This window comes from Pezoporus wallicus, unplaced genomic scaffold (genome assembly GCF_028554395.1).
Source record: "Pezoporus wallicus isolate ANWC-B61680 ecotype Strahan unplaced genomic scaffold, APGP_CSIRO_Pwel_v1 contig_2595, whole genome shotgun sequence".
Lineage (NCBI taxonomy): Eukaryota > Metazoa > Chordata > Aves > Psittaciformes > Psittacidae > Pezoporus > Pezoporus wallicus.
In genome coordinates, this window is record NW_026640968.1 from 278,681 (window position 1) to 301,963 (window position 23,283).

Sequence of the window (23,283 nt, forward strand, 5' to 3'; positions counted from 1 at the left end):
CTGCTCTTAGTGCTTCATGAATCACTTTCAGGGAAACACATGCTGAGGTCTCCATGTCAAAGGAACTGGAAAGCCTACCCACATCATGGGATTTGACTCCTACAGATTTGCATATTAATTCTATTTCTCACCTTCATTAAGGGTTTATAAAAATAACTTTTGTTCACTAAACACTTAGGAGTTTCATCTACAGTCAGTGGAGGCTGCACAAGACAGCTATTGACAGGTACAAAAACCTGCAAAATAGCAGATTCTTCTTCCCTGTCCATTAACTACAGAACTTATAATGGAGGGTAGTGCCCCTCCACCATACCTCTCAGTTTTGGATGACTGAAGTTAACAATGAAAAATCGCTCACTCAAAGACAAACATTTCATTTAGAGGATTTTTTTTCTTTGAGAAAATTTTAGTGCCCTGTTTAGTCCTCCATTTTTCCAGCAAGGAAAATGCATGCCACACAGTGGCTGGCTGTGACATGCAGTGTTCTAGGTTTGACCACATAATCTCATAGAATCATAGAATCAACTAGGTTGGAAAAGACCTTTAAGATCATGAAGTCCAATCATCATGTATGCATTCGTCCTATTCCTGAGGATGAGAGCTGACCTGTGTAGTAGGTTTGATTCTGGGGAGGGTGAGCAACTCTCCACTGTCATTCACAGCGTTAAAAATGAGAAATGCGCTGTTAATGTGCCGTGGCTGGTTCTTGATCCATTCTTCACAGTTATAAGCCTCGACACGGACACCAACCTCCACACTGAAATAGAAGTTTAAATTAAACTACTACAAGTGATGCAGAAGTAGCTCTGAGACATACTAAAAGGGCTGCTGGATACCTTTCTCTAAGAGGGAGGCCTGACTCAAATAGCTTCTGTAGCATACAAAATAAATTAGTCTGGACAGAAACATTTCAGAAATAAAATAATAGGTGGCACTAGCTTGAATTAAATGACAAAATATGACCACCAGTAAGCATACTGTGAGAACAGACAGCAAAAGTGAACAGGATGATACTGATTTGACATTCAGCAGAAGCATGGTATGAAGGCAATTAATTCCCTGCTAGCATTCAGTGGGGCCAAATGCACTTATAAAGAAAACAGGCACAGAACAGCAATGCCAGGGCAACATTTCCCCCTTGTACAGAATTTGGAGGACAAATTACTTTAGCTTCTGCCTTCTTGCGGCTTGTCTTGCTACACCTTTTGCAACTTCTGAACATGTTCTCCTGCTGGGACAGGGTTTCCATAAGATGTGTCACAGCCCTGGCATAACCTAAGAGTCTGTTGGCCCAAAGCCATGCTGTAGGTGGGGAAACAGCCTATCAGATAAGTGCTATCCTGTTGTCAAAGGTTAGAGGAGAGTAATTCTCTATAAGGCAAACACGAGAGTAGCCCTACTTTTGTAGAGAAGGTAGCACATGCATGGGAAAATTACAGTAACCATTAGCAAGAAGGCTCTCTGCACTATGGGTCAACAGCCACACCACTAAATTCCAGGACCAGGCATTCAGTGTGCTAAAATCTCTGTTTCATGGTTACAGTGACCATATACTCAAATAAAGATAAAATTTCAGCATGGGCTGCAGCCACTTATTCCAAACTGCAACTGGCAAAGCCTCAACTTTGTGTACACTCAAACCAACACTGGAAAGAAATAAACAAAATAAAGCCTGTGTTTTTCTAGCAATAAGTAGAACCTAGATCTGTAAACAGATGTCAAGACAAGAAGATCCTGGAAGCAAGCTTGAGTCTTACGAAGAAACAAAGCTGTGGGATCAACTCATCTCTTGAAAATCCCTGAATTTCAAAGTTACATTCATGGTCTGAATTGGCAGGATTGGAATTTTTTAACAAACGATCTTTAAATTGAGAGTGAATGTCAGAGAAAAATTTTCAAAACTGACACTGAGAAAAATAAAAAAAAGGCACACACAGACAGTTACAGGTATATCCCTGAAAGCCCCAGCGGAAAAATCATTTATTTAGTAATACAAACCCTACAGATAGCTGCAACCTGAAACACGCATTTAGGCTGGTGCTGGACAAGTCAAGGAAGACAACCAGGTGAGGAGCTTACCTATTCTGAAATGTATTGTTCACAATTGCATTGAAAACAAGGCGGTCACCCACAACGGATGGTCCCCAGAATTTAAACATATTGACTGATTTCAAGACAGGATATGAATGACAAAGGCAGCTGAAAAAGAAAGCAAAAGAGGCAGAGAGCAAAACATACAGTTGCGTTAAAAAACTTCGATGCTAGATTTGAAGTGGTAGTGATTAGAGAAACAAGGTTTGTGCAACCCAGAAGATCACTATATTACTCTGATTTATTCCATAACTCACTGAAATACAGTTAACATGTTCACTCCACGTGCATAAAGTTCCAGCTTCAAATATAATAGTACCATTTATGTCATGCTGTTTCATATTCAACACACTTTACAAACACTGACTATAATTAATTCTTGCTGCTTGATGCTACCTTGTTTTGGAGCCAGATCAGGAATCCGTTACTACAGAGTAACCATTTACTTCACAGAGTTTCGTTAATTTCTATATGACAGCATGGGGAGTAGGATATTGCTCAGTATGTAAAAAAGCCAGATCATAAATCCTTTAAACGATTAAAAGAAACCTGAGCAGAAAGGTTGAGCTCCAGAAAAAATGTTCAAGCAAAATACTGTCAGTCTGTCTATTTAACACTTGTACTGTTTTGCCTGTTTATCAGCCATTTTCTGCTAGCACTATATGAAATAACAATTAAAACCTACTAATGTAACTGTCAAATGCATAGCTGGTTTTGTTGGGGTTTTTTGGTGTTTTTTTTTGTTTTAAACTTTGGTCTGCTTTACTAAATTATGTGCAGTTCACTACTGGTGCTGAGCTGGGAAACACATCTTTGCCTATACATAAGAACATAAGACGTTGAAGTGATCACTTACTGATTCATAAACTGTTGGCTAAGTTTCAAAAGCTGAGGGGACAACAGTGTATTACAAACACACAAATCTTAGTAAGCCTGTTCCCTTTATCCTTCTGATTGCATAGTGTGTCTGCTCAGCTGTCTTATTTCAGACCTAATCCTCCACTGTGCTCAATTATATGTAGTCATATTCAGCTGGGTTGTCCTACTGTATCTCTTTGTACTGCTTGTGAAATAGGCTGTAGCCACTGCGGTAAAACTTTGCATGTCTAGGACAGAAGATCGTCTGCCATGCAAGTACCCTTTCCACAAGTATACTCATAAAGCTGCCCTTTAGTACAGTGGATTAACAGATACACCTGATCAAACCCAGCCACACAGCTACAGAAAAAGTTGTGCTAAAGAAAAACCTTTGCAATAGTGTGTCATCTATACTGGGGAATACCAACAACTCATCACTTCTCTGACCTTCACAGACATTCCAGGAAAAAAGTTAGCAGCACAGATACAGGTTAAGAAAGGGTATGTGGAATTAGGGTCTTGTCTGCATGCTCTCTGGAGTGGGCAAAAATTAGGTTTCTTCAAAAGGAATGCGAGCAGCAGGTTGAGGGAAGGGATTCTCCCCCCTGTTGAGCTCTGCAGAGGACCCCCCTGCAGTCCTGCGTCCAGCTCTGGGGCAACAATACAACAGGGACATGGAACTGTTGAAGCGAGTCCAGAGGAGGCCATGGACTTGCTGCGAGGGCTGGAGCAGCTCTGCTCTGGAGACAGGCTGAGAGAGCTGGGCTGGTTCAGCCTGGAGAAGAGAAGACTCCGTAAGGGGAGACCTCAGAGCAGCTGCCAGTGCCTAAAGGGGCTGCAAGAAACTTGGAGAAGGGCTTTTAACAAGGGCCTTTTGTAGGGATAGGACAAGAGTGAATGGCTTTAACCTGACAGAGGGGAGACTGAGATGAGCTGTTAGGCAGAAGTTCTTCCCTGTGAGGGTTGTGAGGCCCTGGCACAGGTTGCCCAGAGAAACTGTGGCTGCCCCATCCCTGGCAGTGTTCAAGACCAGGTTCGAGAGGGCTTGGAGCAACTTGATCTAGTGGAAAGCATCCTGCCTGTGACAGGCGGATGGAACTGGATGAGCTTTAAGGTGCCTTCCAACCCCAACCATTCCATGATGCTATGATTCTATGATTCAGGGGTTATAAATGTAGTTGAATTCCCAGTCTTTACTGGAATCTCTCTAGATTACATGAGTAGGGAACAATACACAATAATGCCATTTATTTTTGGACTTTGAAAAAACACTGTCCTCATGCATGTGTGCAAAACTCCTCAGTAAGAATCCCATACGCACATCTGAGAATAGATTTTTCATTGTGCAGATCTTAAACTCAAAAATACTGTTTTGTAGCATTCCTACCTTTTAACTCAACTGCACTCTGCAAACTAATGTACCAGAATTCTTAAAAGCACACAATTACCTGTAGCTAACTAACTGACTGGTACATATTTCTAACAGACTAATAGATTTAAATGATTGGCATTTCATTAAATTGCTCCTCTGATTTTAAATGCAAAACAGTGATCTTATCTATAATGTTCACAAGACAGATGCAAACACAGTATTACTGAAAATAAGGGAGGCAAACCCCAGAAATTAGGCCTAAATATTCCAGTTTTCTGGAAGACTACGCCCCAAATACTAATACTGCAAGTGTATGAAACACAAAAGTACAGATTGGAATCAAACTATTAAATATTATTAATATTCAAATGTCTTTATTGCTATCTGCAATATTTTCATCTACTATCCGGCCAAAAAACTGTGGGCAGGAGGGAAGTGGGAGAACTTAAGGGTGAGTAACCTTTAAAACACCCTTAGAAATATATTTGTCAAGCGTCAGCCCTCTAATTGTGCTCCTCCATCGGTTTGTGGCCATAGCAACTCTTAATTGGCACCTTAAAAGGTCAGGTCTAATTGTGAGTGGTCTAACAAAAGGTTTGTATCAAAACTAGCCATTTCTCAAGCATAAAGCACAAAATCTCTGTTTTTAACAAGCCTCTGTCACCAGCCATTACTCCTGAAATTTTCAACATGATGAACAGTGTTTGACATACATTAATTCAAACAAAAATTTTTCAGTACTTGGTTTGCTGATGTTTTCCTTTTCTTTTTGAACCTAAGTGTGACTCTCACTAGATAAAATTAATGAAAAATGAAAACAGATAAATATTTTGGGTCATATTATGGCAAAGATCTGAAACAATCCCTTGGAAGCCAGTACAATTACATACTTGTGTAAGGTCAGTGCATTCTAATATTACAAAAACTAGCTGTTTATCCAACCCCTACAGAAAATCTGTTGTTATCTGTACAACTACTGGCTACAAATCGAAAGTAAATTAATAATGAATGGGAAAGTCATTTAATTATTAAAGTTAAAAAGCGAAAACATATCACAGAATCACAGAATCACAGAATCCTAAGGGTTGGAAGGGACCTCAAAAGATCATCTAGTCCAACCCCCCTGCAAGAGCAGGGTAACCTAGAGTACATCACACAGGAACTCGTCCAGGTGGCCCTTGAATATCTCCAACGTAGGAGACTCCACAACCCCCCTGGGCAACCCGTTCCAGTGCTCTGTCACTCTCACAGTAAAGAAGTTTTTCCTGATTTTCACATGGAGACTCCTATGGTCCAGTTTACACCCATTGCCCCTTGTCCTACCACTGGACATCACTGAAAAAAACCTAGCTCCATCATCCTGACACTCACCCTTTACATATTGGTAAACATTGGTGAGGTCACCCCTCAGTCTCCTCTTCTCCAAGCTAAAGAGTCCCAGCTACCTCAGCCTCTCCTCATAAGAGAGATGTTCCATTCCCTTACTCATCTTTGTGGCTCTGCGCTGGACACTTTCAAGCAATTCCCTGTCCTTCTTGAACTGTGGGGCCCAGAACTGGACACAATATTCCAGATACGGCCTCACCAAGGCAGAGTAGAGGGGGAGGAGAACCTCTCTGGACCTACTAACCACACCCTTTCTAATGCACCCTAGGATGCCATTGGCCTTCTTGGCCACAAGGGCACATTGCTGGCTCATGGTCATCCTCCTATCCACCAGGTCCCTTTCCCCTTCACTACTGTCCAGCAGGTCAGCCCCCAACCTGTACTGGTACATGGGGTTGTTCTTCCCCAGATGCAAGACTCTACACTTGCCCTTGTTGAATTTCATCAAGTTTCTCTCCGCCCAACTCTCCAGCCTGTCCAGGTTTCACTGAATGGCAACACAGCCCATTATCTAACATCCCTGCAGTGAATTAGGTCACTTAGTATGCAAAAAGAATTCAAACTGAAACTCTAGTTTTGCTAACAAAGCAGCTTTGTACAGCATCCAAGAACAAGGAGGGATAAAAACAACGGCTTTATTTCACTGGAAGAGAAATTAAATGATTTTAACTCTAGGCCAAACTGACAAGCAGTAATAGGCAGTGTTAAATACTTCACACTTAATACCTGAAGATGACAAAGCCCTTTAAAAAGCTAAAAATATTACGACCCATAGGATGGGGACTCAGACTGAAAGGTTAAATGACTTGCTGAAGGTTATGCATCCATTCTGTGTGTGCACCAACAAAACAGAACCTGTTTCACTTTTTTTTTCTCTGACTTACGCTTTCTTCTGGCATAAGGATCTGCAGACTAATATTTAGAAGCCTGTTCACTTTTGGGTATCAGTTGATAGAGGGTTTGTACTGGTTTTATCCTGACTTAACAAGTAACCCTATATTTAAAACAATGCATCAACCACCTGGTGGGCAGGCTTCTGTTCTGAGGTCCAATGCTGACTTTCTACTGAGATTCTCAAGAGAAGAACATTGCCTCTTTTGCCTTAGGGCCTCCATGTGTAACAGAAGAGTAACATTTGGCTCCCACAGGGGTGTGGCATGCTGTAGGAACTGTACCACATGATTACTTCAAAGGCCTCCTGCAATCTTAGAAGGAAGAAAAGTCACAAAGGCTTGGGTCTGTATTTTTCATAAAATAAATCCTTATGAAACCCTTAATGTTAAAATCACATCCATTTAGAACCATGTGCGAAGACTATGATATAGAAAAGTACCTTGCTGAAATACTTGCCACTGTTTCCATCCAAGCCATGATCTGGCCGCCAAAAGTGTTTCCATGATGGTTTGCATGAGGAGGCTGAACAAGCTCAATACTCTGTACATGAGTAAGGTCAGTTGAAACTCCATGCTCCTCTTCAAAAGTATCTGAAATATGGCAGCAACATATTAATGAATTATTTCAGCAAGTAACTCTGATAGCCAAGAAGAAAATACCCTGTTACTGAAGGGTGCATTTTGCTTCAGGCAAGACTGAAAAGAATTAAATAAGAAAGGCACAGAAGACCTCTGTTTTTCGCAAGGCTGAAGATTTACTCTCTTCTCCCAAGAGACATAAGTGGTAGGGGATGGTGCACACTGCAGTCTATCACAGCACAGTTATCCTTCCCAGCCCCCCTACAACCTTTCAAGAAGTGGTGTCAGAAGCAGTCACTGTGACGCTTGGTTATCTGCGAATGCAGACAGCCAACAGCCTCTGCATATGCCTGTGATTATTCATGGTTGCTATGCATGACCTCTAATGGATGTTGTCAGAGCGTTTATCACTTGTTCAAATGACTTTCATAGACTTTGACCACCATATATGATGGCCACCTGTGTAAATGTGTCTAATTAAGGTTAGGCGTGATTGTTTCAAAAGATCTTGTGATTACCAGAGACAATACAGGACACATGAGAGTAAGAAGTATGGATTTGAATCAGTAATGCATTTTCTAGTTCCATTTTCAAATGTTTAGCTATACATCCACACTCTAATCTTTTTTTGCAGTTATGTTTTGCAAGATCAGATTCAGACATGTGATGATGCCAATCATTCTAAAGTGTATCTATGTTGATCTGAATTGTACTTTTGACTTTTGCCATAATTAACTGAAGTTATGATTATATGAAAGTGTGGACATATTTGACTAACTCGTACTTTGGACCTACTTAAGTTGTTGCATAAGATCACTCAGAAAAACTTCACTTTCTGGATACGATTTATACCTATTTTGCTACCTGGCAGCCTTTACACACAGTATTTTCTTCTCTCTTTCCCCTGTTTTGCTTGTTCTGTCTCCTTAAGGAGGTAAATTAGTGCTAACAATGATAAGATCCTTCAAGGAAGTTCCTAGACAAGGCAGTGGAAACAAAATCATCAACCTCTGATTTGTCTTTCATGGTATTAAGCTGTTTCCTATGAGGCAGTTACCATGAAGACAAATAACTTGTTTGCTTCTAGCTTCTAGCAAACTTGTTTGTGAGCAAACAAGTCTCTGCAGTTCTAGATAATCTTGTTAAATTGTTACAACTAGAATCTATATTTACAACAGGTTTAGCCCTTCCTCAGTAAAACCACAGGATGTCTGTTGTTTGTATGTGGAGCTATGGCTCAGATTTTCCAAATACCAGCATATTTCTTAACTGCTGTGAATAATTTCTTTTGCAGGGGAGCTCAGCAACTTTTGAGTGCAACTATCTTTCAGAACAGAGGTAAGAAATAAAGACAAACCTGCCTCGTAGCTCAGTTTTTCTAATTTGGTCATGAGGAGTTTAAATTTCTTTTACCTGTTTTGTCCTCCATGTAGTGAAGCTTCTCCTGCTTCTTGGTAACGATTTCACAAGATAAACAGAGTTCTTAGTGCTTTCTTGCAAAGACATAACTCTAAGCCTGAGTGAATTTTATCCTCCTATCGATACTACAACTAGTGTCACAGGACCTTTGCAAAAAGGAAACATAGGAATTCCAACATAGGAATTTTGCAACATTCTGTGTGAGCTGTTAAACCTTACACAGATAACCTACATGAAAATCTGCATTTCACATTTATTTAACACATGCTTAGCCTTCAATCCTGCTTTTTTAAATCTGGAATGTCTGAAAGACAAAGAAATACCACTCTATCAGAATGTCTTACACACCCTCACAAATCTGGCACATGCTTTTCTACATGATACCACAACATCAAAGAACTCTACTCAGGCATTTTGTTTGCTTTTTTCCTCCCTTGCAGCTGCTCGTAAGTCATTTGTTCCATCCTCTATGCTGACCACAGTAATCACCTTCCTTATTACTCTCCTGCATTAGGTTCTGAAAGATCTGTTCATAGCCCAGTCGGATTCTTCTTCTCTCAATAGCCAGGCAGTGCTCCAGGTGGTCTTCTGTAGACAGAAGCTTTACAGGTTCTAATTCAATCTATGCAAACAAACAAACAAAAAAAAGGTTCCAAACACCATAATCATAACAAAGTGCACTTTGAGCTTAAAATGGCATCAGCATTTTCTATAATCTTTTGCTATCAACTGTCCAAGATGACAAGTTCTATTAATACAAACAAGTGCAGAGTTAAAGTTCAAGAGATTCTGCATTATCCTTTCTGAATCACTTGTTAAAACACAGTAACAAAGTTCTTTTAGCTTTTAAATACAAATGCACATGACAGCACATGCAGTTTAAGACAATTCTCACTTAGATAAAAAAAGGAAAAGATCTTGATATGTAGGTTTGACTGCTGATATTTTGTATCAGAAAAATAATCCAGTTGCATTAATCAGCCGTATAGTCTATGGCAAAGTGTATCCCAGAGCTGACTCCCACCCAGGACAGAAATAGGTCCCTCTATGGAGAGTAGAAATGCTCTCCATACTCACATTGCCTATTCCACCTATCTTGAGGACCAGTTTTCAAAGAAGTACTCAGGTGCACTAAGATGGAGGAGAAACATGAACACCCAGCACTTGGTGCAGCTCCAGACTACAGTTAGGCCCAAAACTGCTACTTGTGCTCAGATACACACCCTTCTCTTGCGAAGATCAGACCTTCTCCTGTAAGTAAAATTCCCATGTATGTCAGTTCAATAACAAACCCAACCCAAACCTGTACTGGCTTAAGAAAATTATTACATTTAGATAAATATTGCATAGGTGCCACTGAGCAGTCAAGTGTGTGACTTGTCTTCAAGGTCTACCTCAGAAACCTTAAAATAATGCACAAGCACTGCAACATGGGCAAATACAACATTTTGTATCCTGCAGTAGTGCTGCTCATGTTTCTCAAGAAGGCTCTGAGTCTTCGCTCAAGCTCTCTTGCAGCTTCCTTGCCTCCTTTCTGGCCCTTCTCAAGAGCTTCCTAGCTTTTTCCAGACAGCCCCACTAAAAGATTAAGATGGTGAGTGCACACTCTTGCTCTCTACTCAATTTTAGCAACAGTTGCCCAGAAAAGTGGATTTGAAAAAACATTCTTTAATTTCTCCAACACTATAATTTGTGATGGAATTTGAACTGAAGTCTCAAACTCCCTCTGGGGTGTTACTGTCTTAAGCCTAACCTTAATCATCACCAATTTAATCCTGAATTAATTAATTAATTAATCCCTGGAAATTTGGGCAAAAGGTAAATGGGTAAATGGGTTGACGCCACTGATATGATATCAAATCAATAATAAACAATCCTTACTTTATACTATTTTGGTGTTTTCAGGTTAACCAATTTAGCTATTAACCTTTCAGAGACAAGCTGGGCTTTAGCTTTGGTAAAACTGCTCGGTTCTGTCTCTTCAGCAAACTAAGCATGAGAAAGGCCTTTCTCATATGAAAGCTTTAAAAGAACTGTGCCTGCTTGGCACAGCAATGTGAAGGCTAACAGTACCATGACTGATTTCTAAATGTCTCCAGGGAGCCAAACACTGGGGAGAAGAAACATTGGCATGAGAACTAATTAGCATAAATGGCAAAGAATTAATTTAGATTGGAAGCTACCTTAAAAATAATGTCTTTTATGTGAATAGTGATGTCTGAAGTAAAAGATAAAGAAACCGCACCCCAAATACCCTTGAGGTTTCAGAATGTAGATAGATCAGTAACTGAAAAGGAGAGAGACTATGGAGACTCACAAGTATCTCTCTTCCAGTGCTTGCCTCTCTCAGTATTGCAAAGACACTAGTTCTATTATTAGCAAACATGAAACACAAAGTGGAAACAATAAAAAAAGCCTAGGAATTTCGGAACAGAGATGTGGGAAAAAAAGCGTCTCCATAAAGTCTGCACTTCATACTGTTTTCCTATTACTTTTCAGAATATCAGGTATGAACATTTTATTGTGTTTCACAACCAGAAAAGCTGGATTATTTAGCAGAAAGTAACTCAGTCCCAGTAATTTAGCATAGAAGGAAACAGAAGAAATACCTTTCCACCACCAACTGGTTTGGCTACATATGTTGCATATGCCACACTCACAATTTTTTCAACATTAGTCAAAACATCCTGTACCATAACCTTGATGCCAACCTAGAAGGAAGAAGGTAGTGAAGAAGGAGACAAAGTATTTACATCATTGTTAGCTGAATTGAGACAAAATGGTGCAGTCTCTTAAAGAAAAGAACATAAAAGAACTGCGCTGCTACCACTGAGACATCTCTGAACACGTAAGAACATCACAGTATCCACTGAATTCTGAAAAGTGTTTTAGTACAACTGTAGGTATGCTTAGCATCACTTGTAAGATAAAGTAAAAAACAGGAAAGACACTTAGATTTAGTTGTATGGGTCTCTTTCCATTTACATGTGTGCCCTTTGGAGTCCCTGAGATCTGAATGCACAGAGAAGTCTATATAAATGTATAAAACTCAAGGAAACACTTCAAGGTGAAACAGCGTAATTGATCCTGTGTGACACAGGCCTGACATGAATCAAAGCTTCTGACTGTTTTCTAACTTTTAGAACCTTTAAGAATACATCCTCTATGAGATGCACCACTCTATGAACAAGAATTGTGCTTGGGCATAATGCAGAGAAACTGAACCTTAAGGTTCAGTTATGATTTCAAGTAAGTGATTGGGCAATGCATTGCATGCTTGCTACAAAACAAAGAGTATGAACATGCACACACCTGAATATATTTTTGTATCAGAAGTTTCAAAAATACTTAGAACTCCACCTAGCCAGTGGATCCTAGCTCTGACCTAAAGACTGCTTAAAGGTCAACTGCTTTGGACTGGACCAACACCACCTACCCCATCCTGTCCACTACACCTGCCAAATATTTTGAGTCTTCAGAGTCCAGTTTCTATTTTGACACCGATTATTTTACAGGAAACATGCAACTATAATACACATTATGAAAACAGTTTAATCAGGCAGATATTCTTTAGATATCTGCACAAAGCTCCCAGACCCATGCTGCATCCCTCCATTCCTCCCACCTATCTTCTATTCTTTAAATATTGTTAAAATAGTGATGATCTGTTACCTCCATGCTGGTTTTGAATGCTCTGTTCACCTTTGCTTTGATGGTAATAATTTGTCCAACCCTGTTAAGAAAAAGAGCATGGTATGTAATCATGCAGCTTCCTAAGGGCTTGAACCTGCCTCTCTAGGTATTCCTAATAGTGAAGAAAATGTCATTAATCAATCTGTGCCTTCCATCCCATACTGAAAACGCCCTGAAAAAGGTCTAGCTCTGTAATTCACCAGACTTCATTCATGCTCAGTAACAACTTTAGTTGTTCAGAAAACTCTGTAAGCTTAGTATTAGCATTCGTTCTCCTTGCTGATGCCTGTGTGACATCAGGCATGCCTCAGGCCCCACGACCCCCAAGAAATTTTGGGCTACATTCTGCTTTTGGTCAAAGGGACATGTCTGTCTGCAAAACAAGATGTGTCTATCACACAAGATACACTCCTTGTATACTCTCTAGCATACAGATACATGTACATGAAGAAATAATACCTGGAGGAAAGGTGCTCTTTCACATCTTTGAAGGATTGGGAAAGAGGTCACTGCAAGTTTTAGCCAAGAACAGGGCTGAAGCATGTCCCTTCTGTTCTCTTAACAGCACACCTCTGAACAACTACTCTTCCTCATTTACCTACACAGAATCCCCAAACAGAATTGTATCTTTCTACCTAAATAGTATCAAATTTAAATGAGAAACTAATTTATTTCCTTCTGGAATGTCTAAAGTACCTGTTAGTGTTGGTAACAGGCGTGATTCTGAACAGGCAGTGCTGAAAGGGTGGAAAGAAGGCAGTTTCCCCTAAAACTGCCTTATTGAGCACAGCAATAGAAGGACATGATGCACATGGTAAGTCAGAACAACAGACAAGATAACGGCATCAGAGGACCACTGCCTTCAGGGAATTTAGACAGACTGACAGTTGTAAAGATCAGTCCCAGAGTAGGCTAAGTGCAGCTAGCTACATCTGAGTCTTGAAGATATAACTCAGACCACTTGAGTACCTATGAAATAGGCATTTATAGCTAAGGATTTGGCACAGTCATGACCAGGGTTTATATTAAAAAAAACTTTTATCATTTCTCCCTGATTTAATGAATAGGGTTTTGACATATAAAGGTATCTGGCTTTTCTTAAATTGCTTCTCTCTATGCCAGAACTTCAAATGAATTGTTACCAAACACTAGAATGGGGAATAGGAAACCTGCTCCTTTACATTACCAGACAGGAACAACTAATTACATGGAAACTTTCTTCTTGCTCACATTCAAGAACACAAGTGGAAACCTTTGAGTACATGGGGGAGGAAAATGGCTATACAAAAGAAGACCATACAGCAAATATACAGCCCTCATTAGCATCTGAAGAACATATTCAGAAGGAATTGTTCCCTCACTGATTACAAAGAAAAAGCACAACCATTAATACAGTAATTCTAAACTCACAGCTAAGGGAACCACCAGAAAAAGGAGAATGTATTCATAATTGCAACACTGTATTTATGTCTAAGTTTGGAGAAGTTAACATTACAATGTTGTAAAGGCTTTAGAAAGGCTCAAGTCAAAACCCAATCAAGTACCCTGAAACACCTCTGAAGGCTCTGTATTTGTCATAAAACTCCCAAGAGAGAGGACTTCAGTAACACAGCAGTAGCGCTAATGATAAATACGCAGTGAAAAAAAAGGGAATATGCTAACTGGACAACCTGCACGATTAAAAGCAGCATACACCAATAGTGAGAGAGGCCTTCCTTAAGAGAATTCAGAGTCTCTACAGATGCATGCAGGGGATGTCATGGTCCCTGTCAAAAATATCACAATACTGGATTGTCCGTGAAGTCCCATCAGGGACCGCAAAGGTCTCAATCTCAGGCTTACTGGCCTGTAAGTATTCTTCTGTGCAAAGATTGTTTATTTCACCTTTGTCAGTGACACCTCCCTGCTGACCTCTATTCCTCTCTGTGAGAACATTGCATAAGAAAGGTTGAGAGAGGTAAATCTGGGTCTGTCTGACTATGAGAAAACTGCAGGCTGGGAACAACAAAACAAAGCTGGATGTGATCTCACTGGGCCTGAGGCAGTCCTGCAACAAGGCAGGTCTGAACTTCACGGACATCAGACACCCCGACTGACTGGCACCTCCCTGGTGCACAAAGCAGTCTGTGCAGCTGGACTCACATTTTCTGGCAGAAAAGTGTACTCTAGACTCCATGGCCAGATCAGAAAATGAAGATGTCAGAACTGAGATGGCCAGACACTATGATAGTGAAATGTTTTTTCAAATACTTTCAGGAGCTGTTTCAAAATTAAATGGTTTACATTATAACACATATTCTGACTTTGGACAACCTGATTTATTTGGGCATTTAACTAGGTAAGGGCAGAAGTCACAGAACACCATTTACCTACACAGAATCCCTAAACAGATATTCATCTGGCATAAAGCAGAAAGCTTTTAAAATGTAACAGAATGACTGAATATTATTCACATATGGAGCACTAACAAAATTCAAATACATTTAATTTAAAATCAGATATTCTTACTAGCACTGAACTGCTGCACATTAAAACTGCTGCATATTAAAAAAAACAAGGAAGAAGTATTTATTTGTTATTATGGCATAAAATTGAGTTTTGCAATAAAGAGATTTTGTGGAAATATCTGTTTCCATGTCAACCAAAAAGAAATATGTACAGAAGAGTTACAGAACATTTGGTAACCTGAGTTAGGTAAATGAAACCTTGCAGTAGGTAACTTACAAAACATATTTTAATTTAGAGTGAGATACAAGAGCTCTCTTATTTATGCAAGATGTTTGTATAATCAAAATGATCTGGCAAAATTTTGGAAATTACACAGTGAACTACTATCGGAATGTTAGAGATAACCTGAGGCTGAAAAACAATTACCGAAACCACTTCACAGTTACTAGGCTTGTAGCCTGAATTCATGTTAAAAATGAAAAATTGGTACAAGAAGAGGAAGGAGGAATAGAGACATATTGGAAATAAATTTGGAAGGAAAAGTATTTTCATTATACTTTAGGAGATCTGTTCTGCTCTTGGAAACGAGAGAAAACTGCTCTGAAGCTACTGAAGTCTGAAATATTATGCTGGAAATATCATGCCTGAATTCATTTCTAGGACTCTCTGATTACAGTTTTCACAGAGAGGATTTTTTCCCAAGGATAAATAAACACAAAACAAAACAAAACAACAACAACAACAAAAAAACCAGAAATTAATTACATGCAGGACAAACACTTTAATTTTGTAAATATGACCAAAAAACTCTGGAGTTCTAGACTAAGAATGACAATGTTCACTTCTTTGTTACTACTTCTAGTTCTCATCCTAATGGCCACTAGTCTAAAAATCTGCTGTTCAGAACTGTGAGAGGATGTCTGTTTTAAACTCCTGTGCTGCAAACAGTTTTAAATTGACATGAGCTGTACATCCAACAGCCAGCATTGTTTGGTTCAGTCAGGACAACTGCATGCATATTCATCAGTGTAACCCCACTGATGAGATGGCTCATTCCATCTAAGCACTCACTGATTTCCAGATTGCAAGGTGTAAAAATACATGAAACCTACAAAGTGATGGCTTTAAGTTTCTGTAAAGATATGGCTTAGGAATAAATATGCAATTTCCCCTTTCAGTGTCTTTTATCCTTTGGAAAATAATGAAAAATGGTTAAAACAGTAGTCCTGTATTATCTTGTAGACTGCTGTGGTTTAAGCCCAGCTAGCAGCAAGTACCATGCAGCTGCTCTCACTCACTCGCGCTCTGGGTGGGATGGGGAGGAGAATCAGAAGAAGATTAAATCCATGTGTTGAGATGAGAACAGTTTAATAACTAAAATTAAGTAAAATCTAATAATAATAGAAATTATAACAACGATAGAAATATTTATAATAGTAACAGGTGTCCTGGGTTCAGCTGTAACAGTTATTTTTCTCCTTCTTAGTAGCTGCTGCAGTGCTTTCAGCTTTAGTCTGAGAACAATGCTGGTGACACACCAATGTTTTGGTTGTTGCTACGTAATTCTTATACCAATCAAGGACTGTTCAGTCTTTCATGCTCTGCCAGTGCAGAGGGGCACAGGAAGCTGGGAGGAAGCACAGACAGGACACCTGACCCAAACTACCCAAAGGTGTATTCCATACCCCAGCACATCATGCTCAGTATATGGACTGGCAGAACTCACCCAGAAGGCCCAGACAGCTGCTTGGGTCAGGCTGGGTATCAGTCAGCGGGTGGTGAGCAACTGTATTCTCTCCCCTTGTTATCTCCCTTATCATTATTATTACTGGTGGTAGCAGTAGTGGTTTTGTGTTATACCTTGGCTACTGTACTGTTCTTATCTCAACCCATGGGAGTTACATTCTTTCAATTCTCCTCGTCATCCCAGCAGGAGCTGGGGGATGAAGCTGCAGGGGAGAGAGTGACCAACTGCGTGGTTCTGAGTCAGCATCTGGGCTTAAACCACAATAATAGGGAACAACCGGAAAAAAAAAGGTCAAATAAAAATTCAGAAAAAACAAAAATGCACAATACAATTGCTCACAACCCCGTGACTGATGCCCAGTCTGTACTCCAGCAGGAATCAGTGGCTCCCTACCACTTCCCCTAGTTTCTATACCGAGCATAATATTCTGTGGAATGGAATATCCCTTTAGATAGTTCAGATCAGCTGTCCTGTCTCTGCTCCCTCCCATCTTCTTGTGCCCCTCCTGGCAGAGCACGAGGCTGAACTGCCCTTGATCAGCATCAGTGTTATTGAACAACAACTAAAGCATCAGTTACCAGCATCGCTGTCAGACCATCAATGTTACCAGCACTGTTGTCAGGCTAAATCCAAAAAACAGCATTGCACCAGCTGCTAGGAAAAAAACAACTGTCCCAGCTGAAAGCAGGACATTATCAATATTCAGTGATCACAAATGCAAAATATTTTTGTTTTGTTACATGTACACATTTTTCTAAAAGAGATGAAAGAGATATTAAGAAATCAACTGAAGAGCACCTGCAACAGAAGAAAAAAAAAAAAATCACACAGTAACTGTTACAGGCACGTATACCTTATTTAACAGAGATAAGTAACAGACTGCAGCACTGCCTTTAATTAGAGCCAAAGATCACTGGCCAATCAGTTTCTTACCTGGCATCTAGGTTGCCGAGACAAAGTAACTGCAGTTTATTTTTTTATGTGTGAAACTGATCTCTTTTCTAGGTGGGCCAGGCTGTCATAGCTAGAAAAGAGCAGTTTTGAGATACAGCCCTGGGACTCCAGGGAGCGTACTGGCCTGCTATCTCAGATTTCATAATGCCTCAGTTTATCTCTGCCAAATAAGACTCTCTAGAATAAAAACATTTGACTAATGTTAGTTGGTTTTGTACCTGGCAGCCTCTTCAAACTGTATGTCATCCATAGATGCAGTCACACAAGAAACACCAGCATGTTTCTCAGCTTCAAGAGACACACAGGGACACACAGTTACAACACTGTGCTTGCAGCAAGATATTCACCTATACACTTTTGCACAAGAGAGAGAGACGAAACACAATAGATCCCACTTCTTCTGATCACCTTAATGCAAGCCTGCAGTAGACCTCTTAGAAAAACAAAAGCTAAGTTAATATTTATCATGAAATAAGGGTAACATCATATGAGGCTAACTGATGATAATGTTCCTTCTCAGTTTGAAAAGCTCTAAAGTCTGTCTGTAAAAATGAACATTCTGGTAAGAAAGCATCAATAAACATGTTACAAAACAAAAAGAGTCACATAGCGTTAACACGCCTAAAGAAACCTCAGCAATTTTCCTCAACACAGGATGTCAGGAATATTGGCTGTGTTAAACCAGTGTGGAAGTTTCACATCAGTTGAAGACTCTCAGACACAGGAGGTGTATCTACTGGCTTATTAGCATGGTCACAGCAGTGGAGAGCAGGTAAGTGCATCCTCAGTGCTGTAGTAAAAATGCAGAAATTACAAAAATACAAACAAGAATTAAAAAAAAAATAAAACCTGCTTATTTAAATTTTATTTATTTATTTTAAAATAATTTTACCAAATTTCGAATTGCATTCTTCATCCCCCTAGGATGCATTTGACTATGAAAAACAACACACTCTATTTGTATTAATTATGAAAGTTAATCTGGAAGAGATAAACATCTTTACTGTTAATATTTAATAGGCCAATAGTTACCTTTTTACAGCAAGTTATTGTGATTTATTATTTATCTGACCATAGCAGCCAGAGTTCCAAGTCAGAGGCTAAATCTCCTCTAGGGCACACTAGGAGCTGTATAAACACAGGGAAGCCCTGCTCCAAAAAGTTCCCCGCAATAAAAGGCAAAACAGAGGACTAGCATTGAAGCTAGAAAACAGCACTGCACAACAGGCAGGAGTTCTCACGCCAAACAGTCCAGTATTTTTAGTGAGCATCACATGCAAACACTTGGAAGAACTGCAGGATGGTGCACGAGCTGCATCAGTATGTGAGGAGTTCCCTTTGAAAATACGAGGGCAAAACACATAAAGGCATTTACTAGAAACACAGCAAACTGGGATGACAGGGAAGAAGTCACAGATGACCTAGAGGGTGGACTTGTCACTGCGACAGGTAATATAAGATGATGAGTAAGCAATAGTTATAAATAGTCTCAAAAGTGAGGAAGAAGCCAGCCATGCACTAGCTGCAGCACACCTAAAGCAGCAGGGTATGAAAGGAGGAAGGTGCAAATCCCAGGCACTTGCAACTGCACCAGCTGGCACTAATGCGAGTGAGAGATGGTAAAGCCAAACAAATCTCTGCCCAGCATGTTGAGTTTTGCTGTGACACAAAAAGTAAACTAAGGAAAGCACATGTCAAGATCCCCTTGTGTGCCACAGAATTAATCCTACGGCATGAATGACTGCTGCTGCCCTAAGCCTAACCAAGTAAAAGCAATTATAAAAGTGAGCTCTGGTGGCAGATTCACAGCTGATGAAGATCATTACAGCTTAAATAAGGTCCAAGGGAGCAAGGATGAACTACTGTGGTGTTTGGGGCTCTGCCACTTCAGAGCAGGGGCTTGAGTTCAAGGCTTGTGGAAATCAGCTCAGTCCCTCCACAGAGAGCACTGTTACAGGCTTAATCACTGAAGGGCTAAAACCAAATGGTTCTGAGCTAGAATAAAAAAAAATACATCATCATATTGTGAAGTTGGTACATGCCAGATACATTATCATGTGAGACAAGTTCTCCAGGATCCAAACTCTTTCTGTAGAGGTCGAGTGGCACTGCACAGTGAGATCACCGTGTCACTGCATCACATGGAGACTCGAGTTCTCCAAACACACACGGTACTCTTCGCAAGACTTGTTATGGGCTGCTGATGCATGCAGTTGTACTTGGAAACAGGGTTCACTGACAAGAGAGATGGCAGAGACTTGGGTTTTCTTTTTGCTTCCACAAGTTAGCCGAGGAGATTTAAAAAGTTTTCTAAGCTGAGCTACACAAGACACAGAGTGCTCTGCCTGTTGGGTGGATTTGTGGCTGTTTATGTTGCATATTTTTTTTCAACCTGTGTGCCACTGTTTTTAAATTAATACTTTTCTTTCTTCTAGTGTTTTGTTTTTTTTTTTTGTCTACCCTTTTTTCCCCTCAGCTGCTGTGGTCTTTAATTCTCATCCTAGCCGCCTGTCACCCGCTGAGATCTGACACTCCCCTCCAGCTCTACGAGCTTTCTCACTCCCCTGATGCCTGTTCCTAATCTAAACCCCCACATCTCACATGCTTCCCGCGACTTAAGCTTTCCCTCAACCCTCCCCTCAGCCCCTCCAAAGGCAAAATTCCACCTCCTCCTCGCCTGTCATGGGCAAATACGGGGATGGGGCTACCGGTTTTCTAGCAAGACGCTGTCCCCCCACACAGCCGACGAGCTCAAGGCGAACTCCTGAAGGGAGCCGGGGAGTCCTGAAGCGACGCTCCCGCCCGCCGGAGCCCCTCTACCTGCGAGGCAGGCAGTGGCGTCCATCCACTTGAGTAGCTGCCCAGCGCTCAGCTCGCCGCGGTGGTCGGCGTGGGCCGGGAACACGGTCTGACACATGCGAACATCGCCAAGCTCCGCCGCCCCGCACGCCTCCATAGCGCCGCGGGTGAGGGCGGACAGGGGCGGCCGAGGCTCCCGCCGGACGCGGGGAGACAGTGCTGCCCCAGCTCCTCAGCTGCCTAGCGGGCTGGGGCGGGACCGGCCCAGGGCTGAAGAGGAATCGCCGCCTCCGGCGGGGGCTGAGCCGCTCCGGGGAGGCGGGAGGGACTCGCGCTGCTGCGGGCAAACCGGTAGCCCAGCGCGGACGGCGGCATCGCGAAGCAAACGCGGTCTCGCAGGGGCGAAGAGGGCGGCTCCGCTCCCATCTCCGCGGTTCCTCATGGGCTGCAGTCAGCCGCCACGATAGCGCGGCAGCCAGGAGCCTGCTGGAGGGTCTTGGTGTGCGCTTTGCCACTGAAATTTTTATAATCGGGCTCGTATTTGTTTTATTTTTCCCCTTTTTCCGTCACCAACTCGAGAGCCCGGCAGATAGTCCCAGGGTAGACACGTTCCCGTCTCCAAGTGGGGAAGGTGCCATGGCCTGGTGAACCCCTGCAACTGCTGGTACAGATGTTTTGACACATACCTTGGTGGCCATGGCCCTGGTCACTTACTCCTGGAGGAGTTAACTGGAGATCTCATAGAGGGCTCCTTCTCTTACCTGGTCCTCTTCACATGGCTGGTGACATACTGCAGGATGTTGACACTTTTGCAAACTATGAAAATGCAAGCACTGCTGAGGAATCATAGAATCATAGCATGGTTTGGATTGGAAGGGACCATAAAGCTCACCCAATTCCAACCCTCTGCCACAGGCAGGCACACCTTCCACTAGACCAGGTTGCTCCAAGCCCTGTCCAGCCTGGCCTTGAGCAGGGAAGGAGTAGGAAGAATAGAGCAATTGCTTTTGAATCAGTTAGGAAAGTTGGTCTTTGACTACTGCCATGCGTAACTGCTATTGAAGGTGCAACAATGTGAAGAAGGCAGTTTGGAGATGCTCACTGGCTGGGCTTCTCAGCTGTGAAGGCAGGGCTGGTTGGTGGAGCAGGCGTGTTGCTTTGACATAGCAGCGTGTAACTTGTAAATGGTCTTTAATGTAAGACTCCAAAGCTTGTCTTTTAGTCTGTGCTATTTGCAGCCCCTTAGGTATTGTAAATAGCATGGTTTTCAACAGAGCAGCAAAACTATTTGTAGGCTTTCCTTACAGCCTTTCCTCTTTTTACCATTGAACTATGACTTGTTACCTACTGTTCTAATGACAGGGGGTTCCCACGTTTATTAAAAACATACAGCAGTGAATTTATATAATGAATATATGTCCATTTAAACATTCCTGAAGAACCAGCTTTAACCCAGAACAGCCAGGAAAATCTGAATTTCAACCAATCTGCCTCACCAAGATAAGAGTTTTCTCAGTGCAGTAGTGATTTTCTTCCCACATGGCCTGTTAATGTCATTGCACTACAGGAAGATCTCTGTTTCCTTGTCACATACTCTTAACCGAGCAACAGGATTGCTGTGCCATCACAGTAGTTACGTTGCAGAGAAAATCAGCACACTATGCTAGTCTCTAGATTTATTTCTATTCTGTTGCTTCAGGAAATATGTCTGTACTGATTTCTCTTTCCTTTTTTGACTGACTTCACTGCAAGCAAGGCTTTCTCAGAAGCGGCAGTGGTATACCTCAGTCTTGCTGCCTGAACAGCATTTCTAAAGAGTATGCACCCAGTATTTTCTCCTGACTTGCCTGCTCAGTCCAGATGACAAAACCTCAGGTATCAACTTCTCACACCATGGATCCTGGATGACAGAAGCAAGAGTCTTTAGAAAGAACTAAGCATTTTCCTATTAAAAAAAAACACCAACAACAGCAAAAAACAACCCAAAACCAAGCAACAACAAACCCAGAAACCTGTGTTTTGCTTTCCTAGGCCAGTACTTTGTAAATGTGTTTTCAGGTTTACCTTGTCCTGCTCATTGACCAGGCTTTCTCAAAAATAATGCTTATTTTTCATTCTTTCACAGGTAACTTTAAACTCCATTTCACATAGTCCCAGTGATCAGTGTTTGGGCTGTATCTGTAATCTGCTGTAAGATTAGGTTTTACAGAGCTGTTAGGATCATAGAGATTTAAAAGTGATCAGCAGACTTCTCTTGGGCTGTATGGAGGAGTACTGGAGAAGCAGAAAACGTAGCCTCAAGTTTCTGTCGGGGTAAGGGAAAGCTGGTATTTGAGAAACATACCTATAAATTTCTAAGGGAAGGATGTAATTCAAAATACGTCCAGTAGAAGCAGGAGCTGCACTTCCAGAACAGGAATGGCCCTCAGGATCCAAATGAACAATGCATATGGTTTACACTGCTTTGGACACTTGGCAAAAAACACCTGGAGAGTGAGGTGACAAACTTGCAGCCTAAAATGTCCTTTTCCCAAGAAAGCCTCAGCTTTTGTAAGCTGCGTTTCTCCTGCCATCCAGCGCCTCTTCTTGGACCCTGCCAGCTGAGTTAACAGACTTCCAGTCTTCCAGTTGGCTTCAGTGACTCCTTTCTCTGCAGTCATTATTCATACTCCTTTAGCTTCACAGTCTCCACTGCAGTTAACACTGTTTAACATCCTTCAATGTATTTGTCCTCAGAAAATACTTGCAATGTCTGTATTGTTCTCCTTTCACAACTGAAAAATTACAAAAATTAAATTACTAGCCCAAGTAATTTAATTTCTCCCAGAAGAGAATCTGTGCTTTCAATGGTTTTGAGTTGAGAAGTACCTTTTGTGCCACAGTAGCATGTACCACCACTTCTGGCATCACCACCAGGTGAAGGTAGCTGGACCAACACTTTGTGGCTTAGGCAGTCTTTGGGAAGCATCTTTGTGAACCATCAGATTTCTCATTATTGATGCCCACTGTGAGCAAATGGTTCAAGGTAGGTAGAGGATGCCTAA

General features: G+C 41.3%; 2 protein-coding genes across 3 annotated transcripts in view; one reads left to right on the plus strand and one right to left on the minus strand.

Annotated features, from left to right (window-relative positions):
- ACOT12 (acyl-CoA thioesterase 12) overlaps window positions 1-20,396 on the minus strand; it is a 32,515-nt gene extending 12,119 nt beyond the window's left edge. For both annotated transcript variants that reach the window (XM_057421387.1, XM_057421386.1), the window contains exons 1-8: window positions 20,261-20,396; window positions 17,659-17,728; window positions 12,271-12,331; window positions 11,208-11,309; window positions 9,088-9,220; window positions 7,041-7,191; window positions 2,080-2,199; window positions 607-757 (exon numbers count right to left, since the gene is read on the minus strand). In XM_057421387.1, the coding sequence (XP_057277370.1) occupies window positions 607-757; window positions 2,080-2,199; window positions 7,041-7,191; window positions 9,088-9,220; window positions 11,208-11,309; window positions 12,271-12,331; window positions 17,659-17,728; window positions 20,261-20,396 (924 nt within the window). The remainder of the gene's footprint in view (window positions 1-606; window positions 758-2,079; window positions 2,200-7,040; window positions 7,192-9,087; window positions 9,221-11,207; window positions 11,310-12,270; window positions 12,332-17,658; window positions 17,729-20,260) is intronic.
- Window positions 1-23,283, plus strand: part of RASGRF2 (Ras protein specific guanine nucleotide releasing factor 2) — a 275,229-nt gene that overhangs the window by 197,186 nt on the left and 54,760 nt on the right. The window lies entirely within an intron of this gene.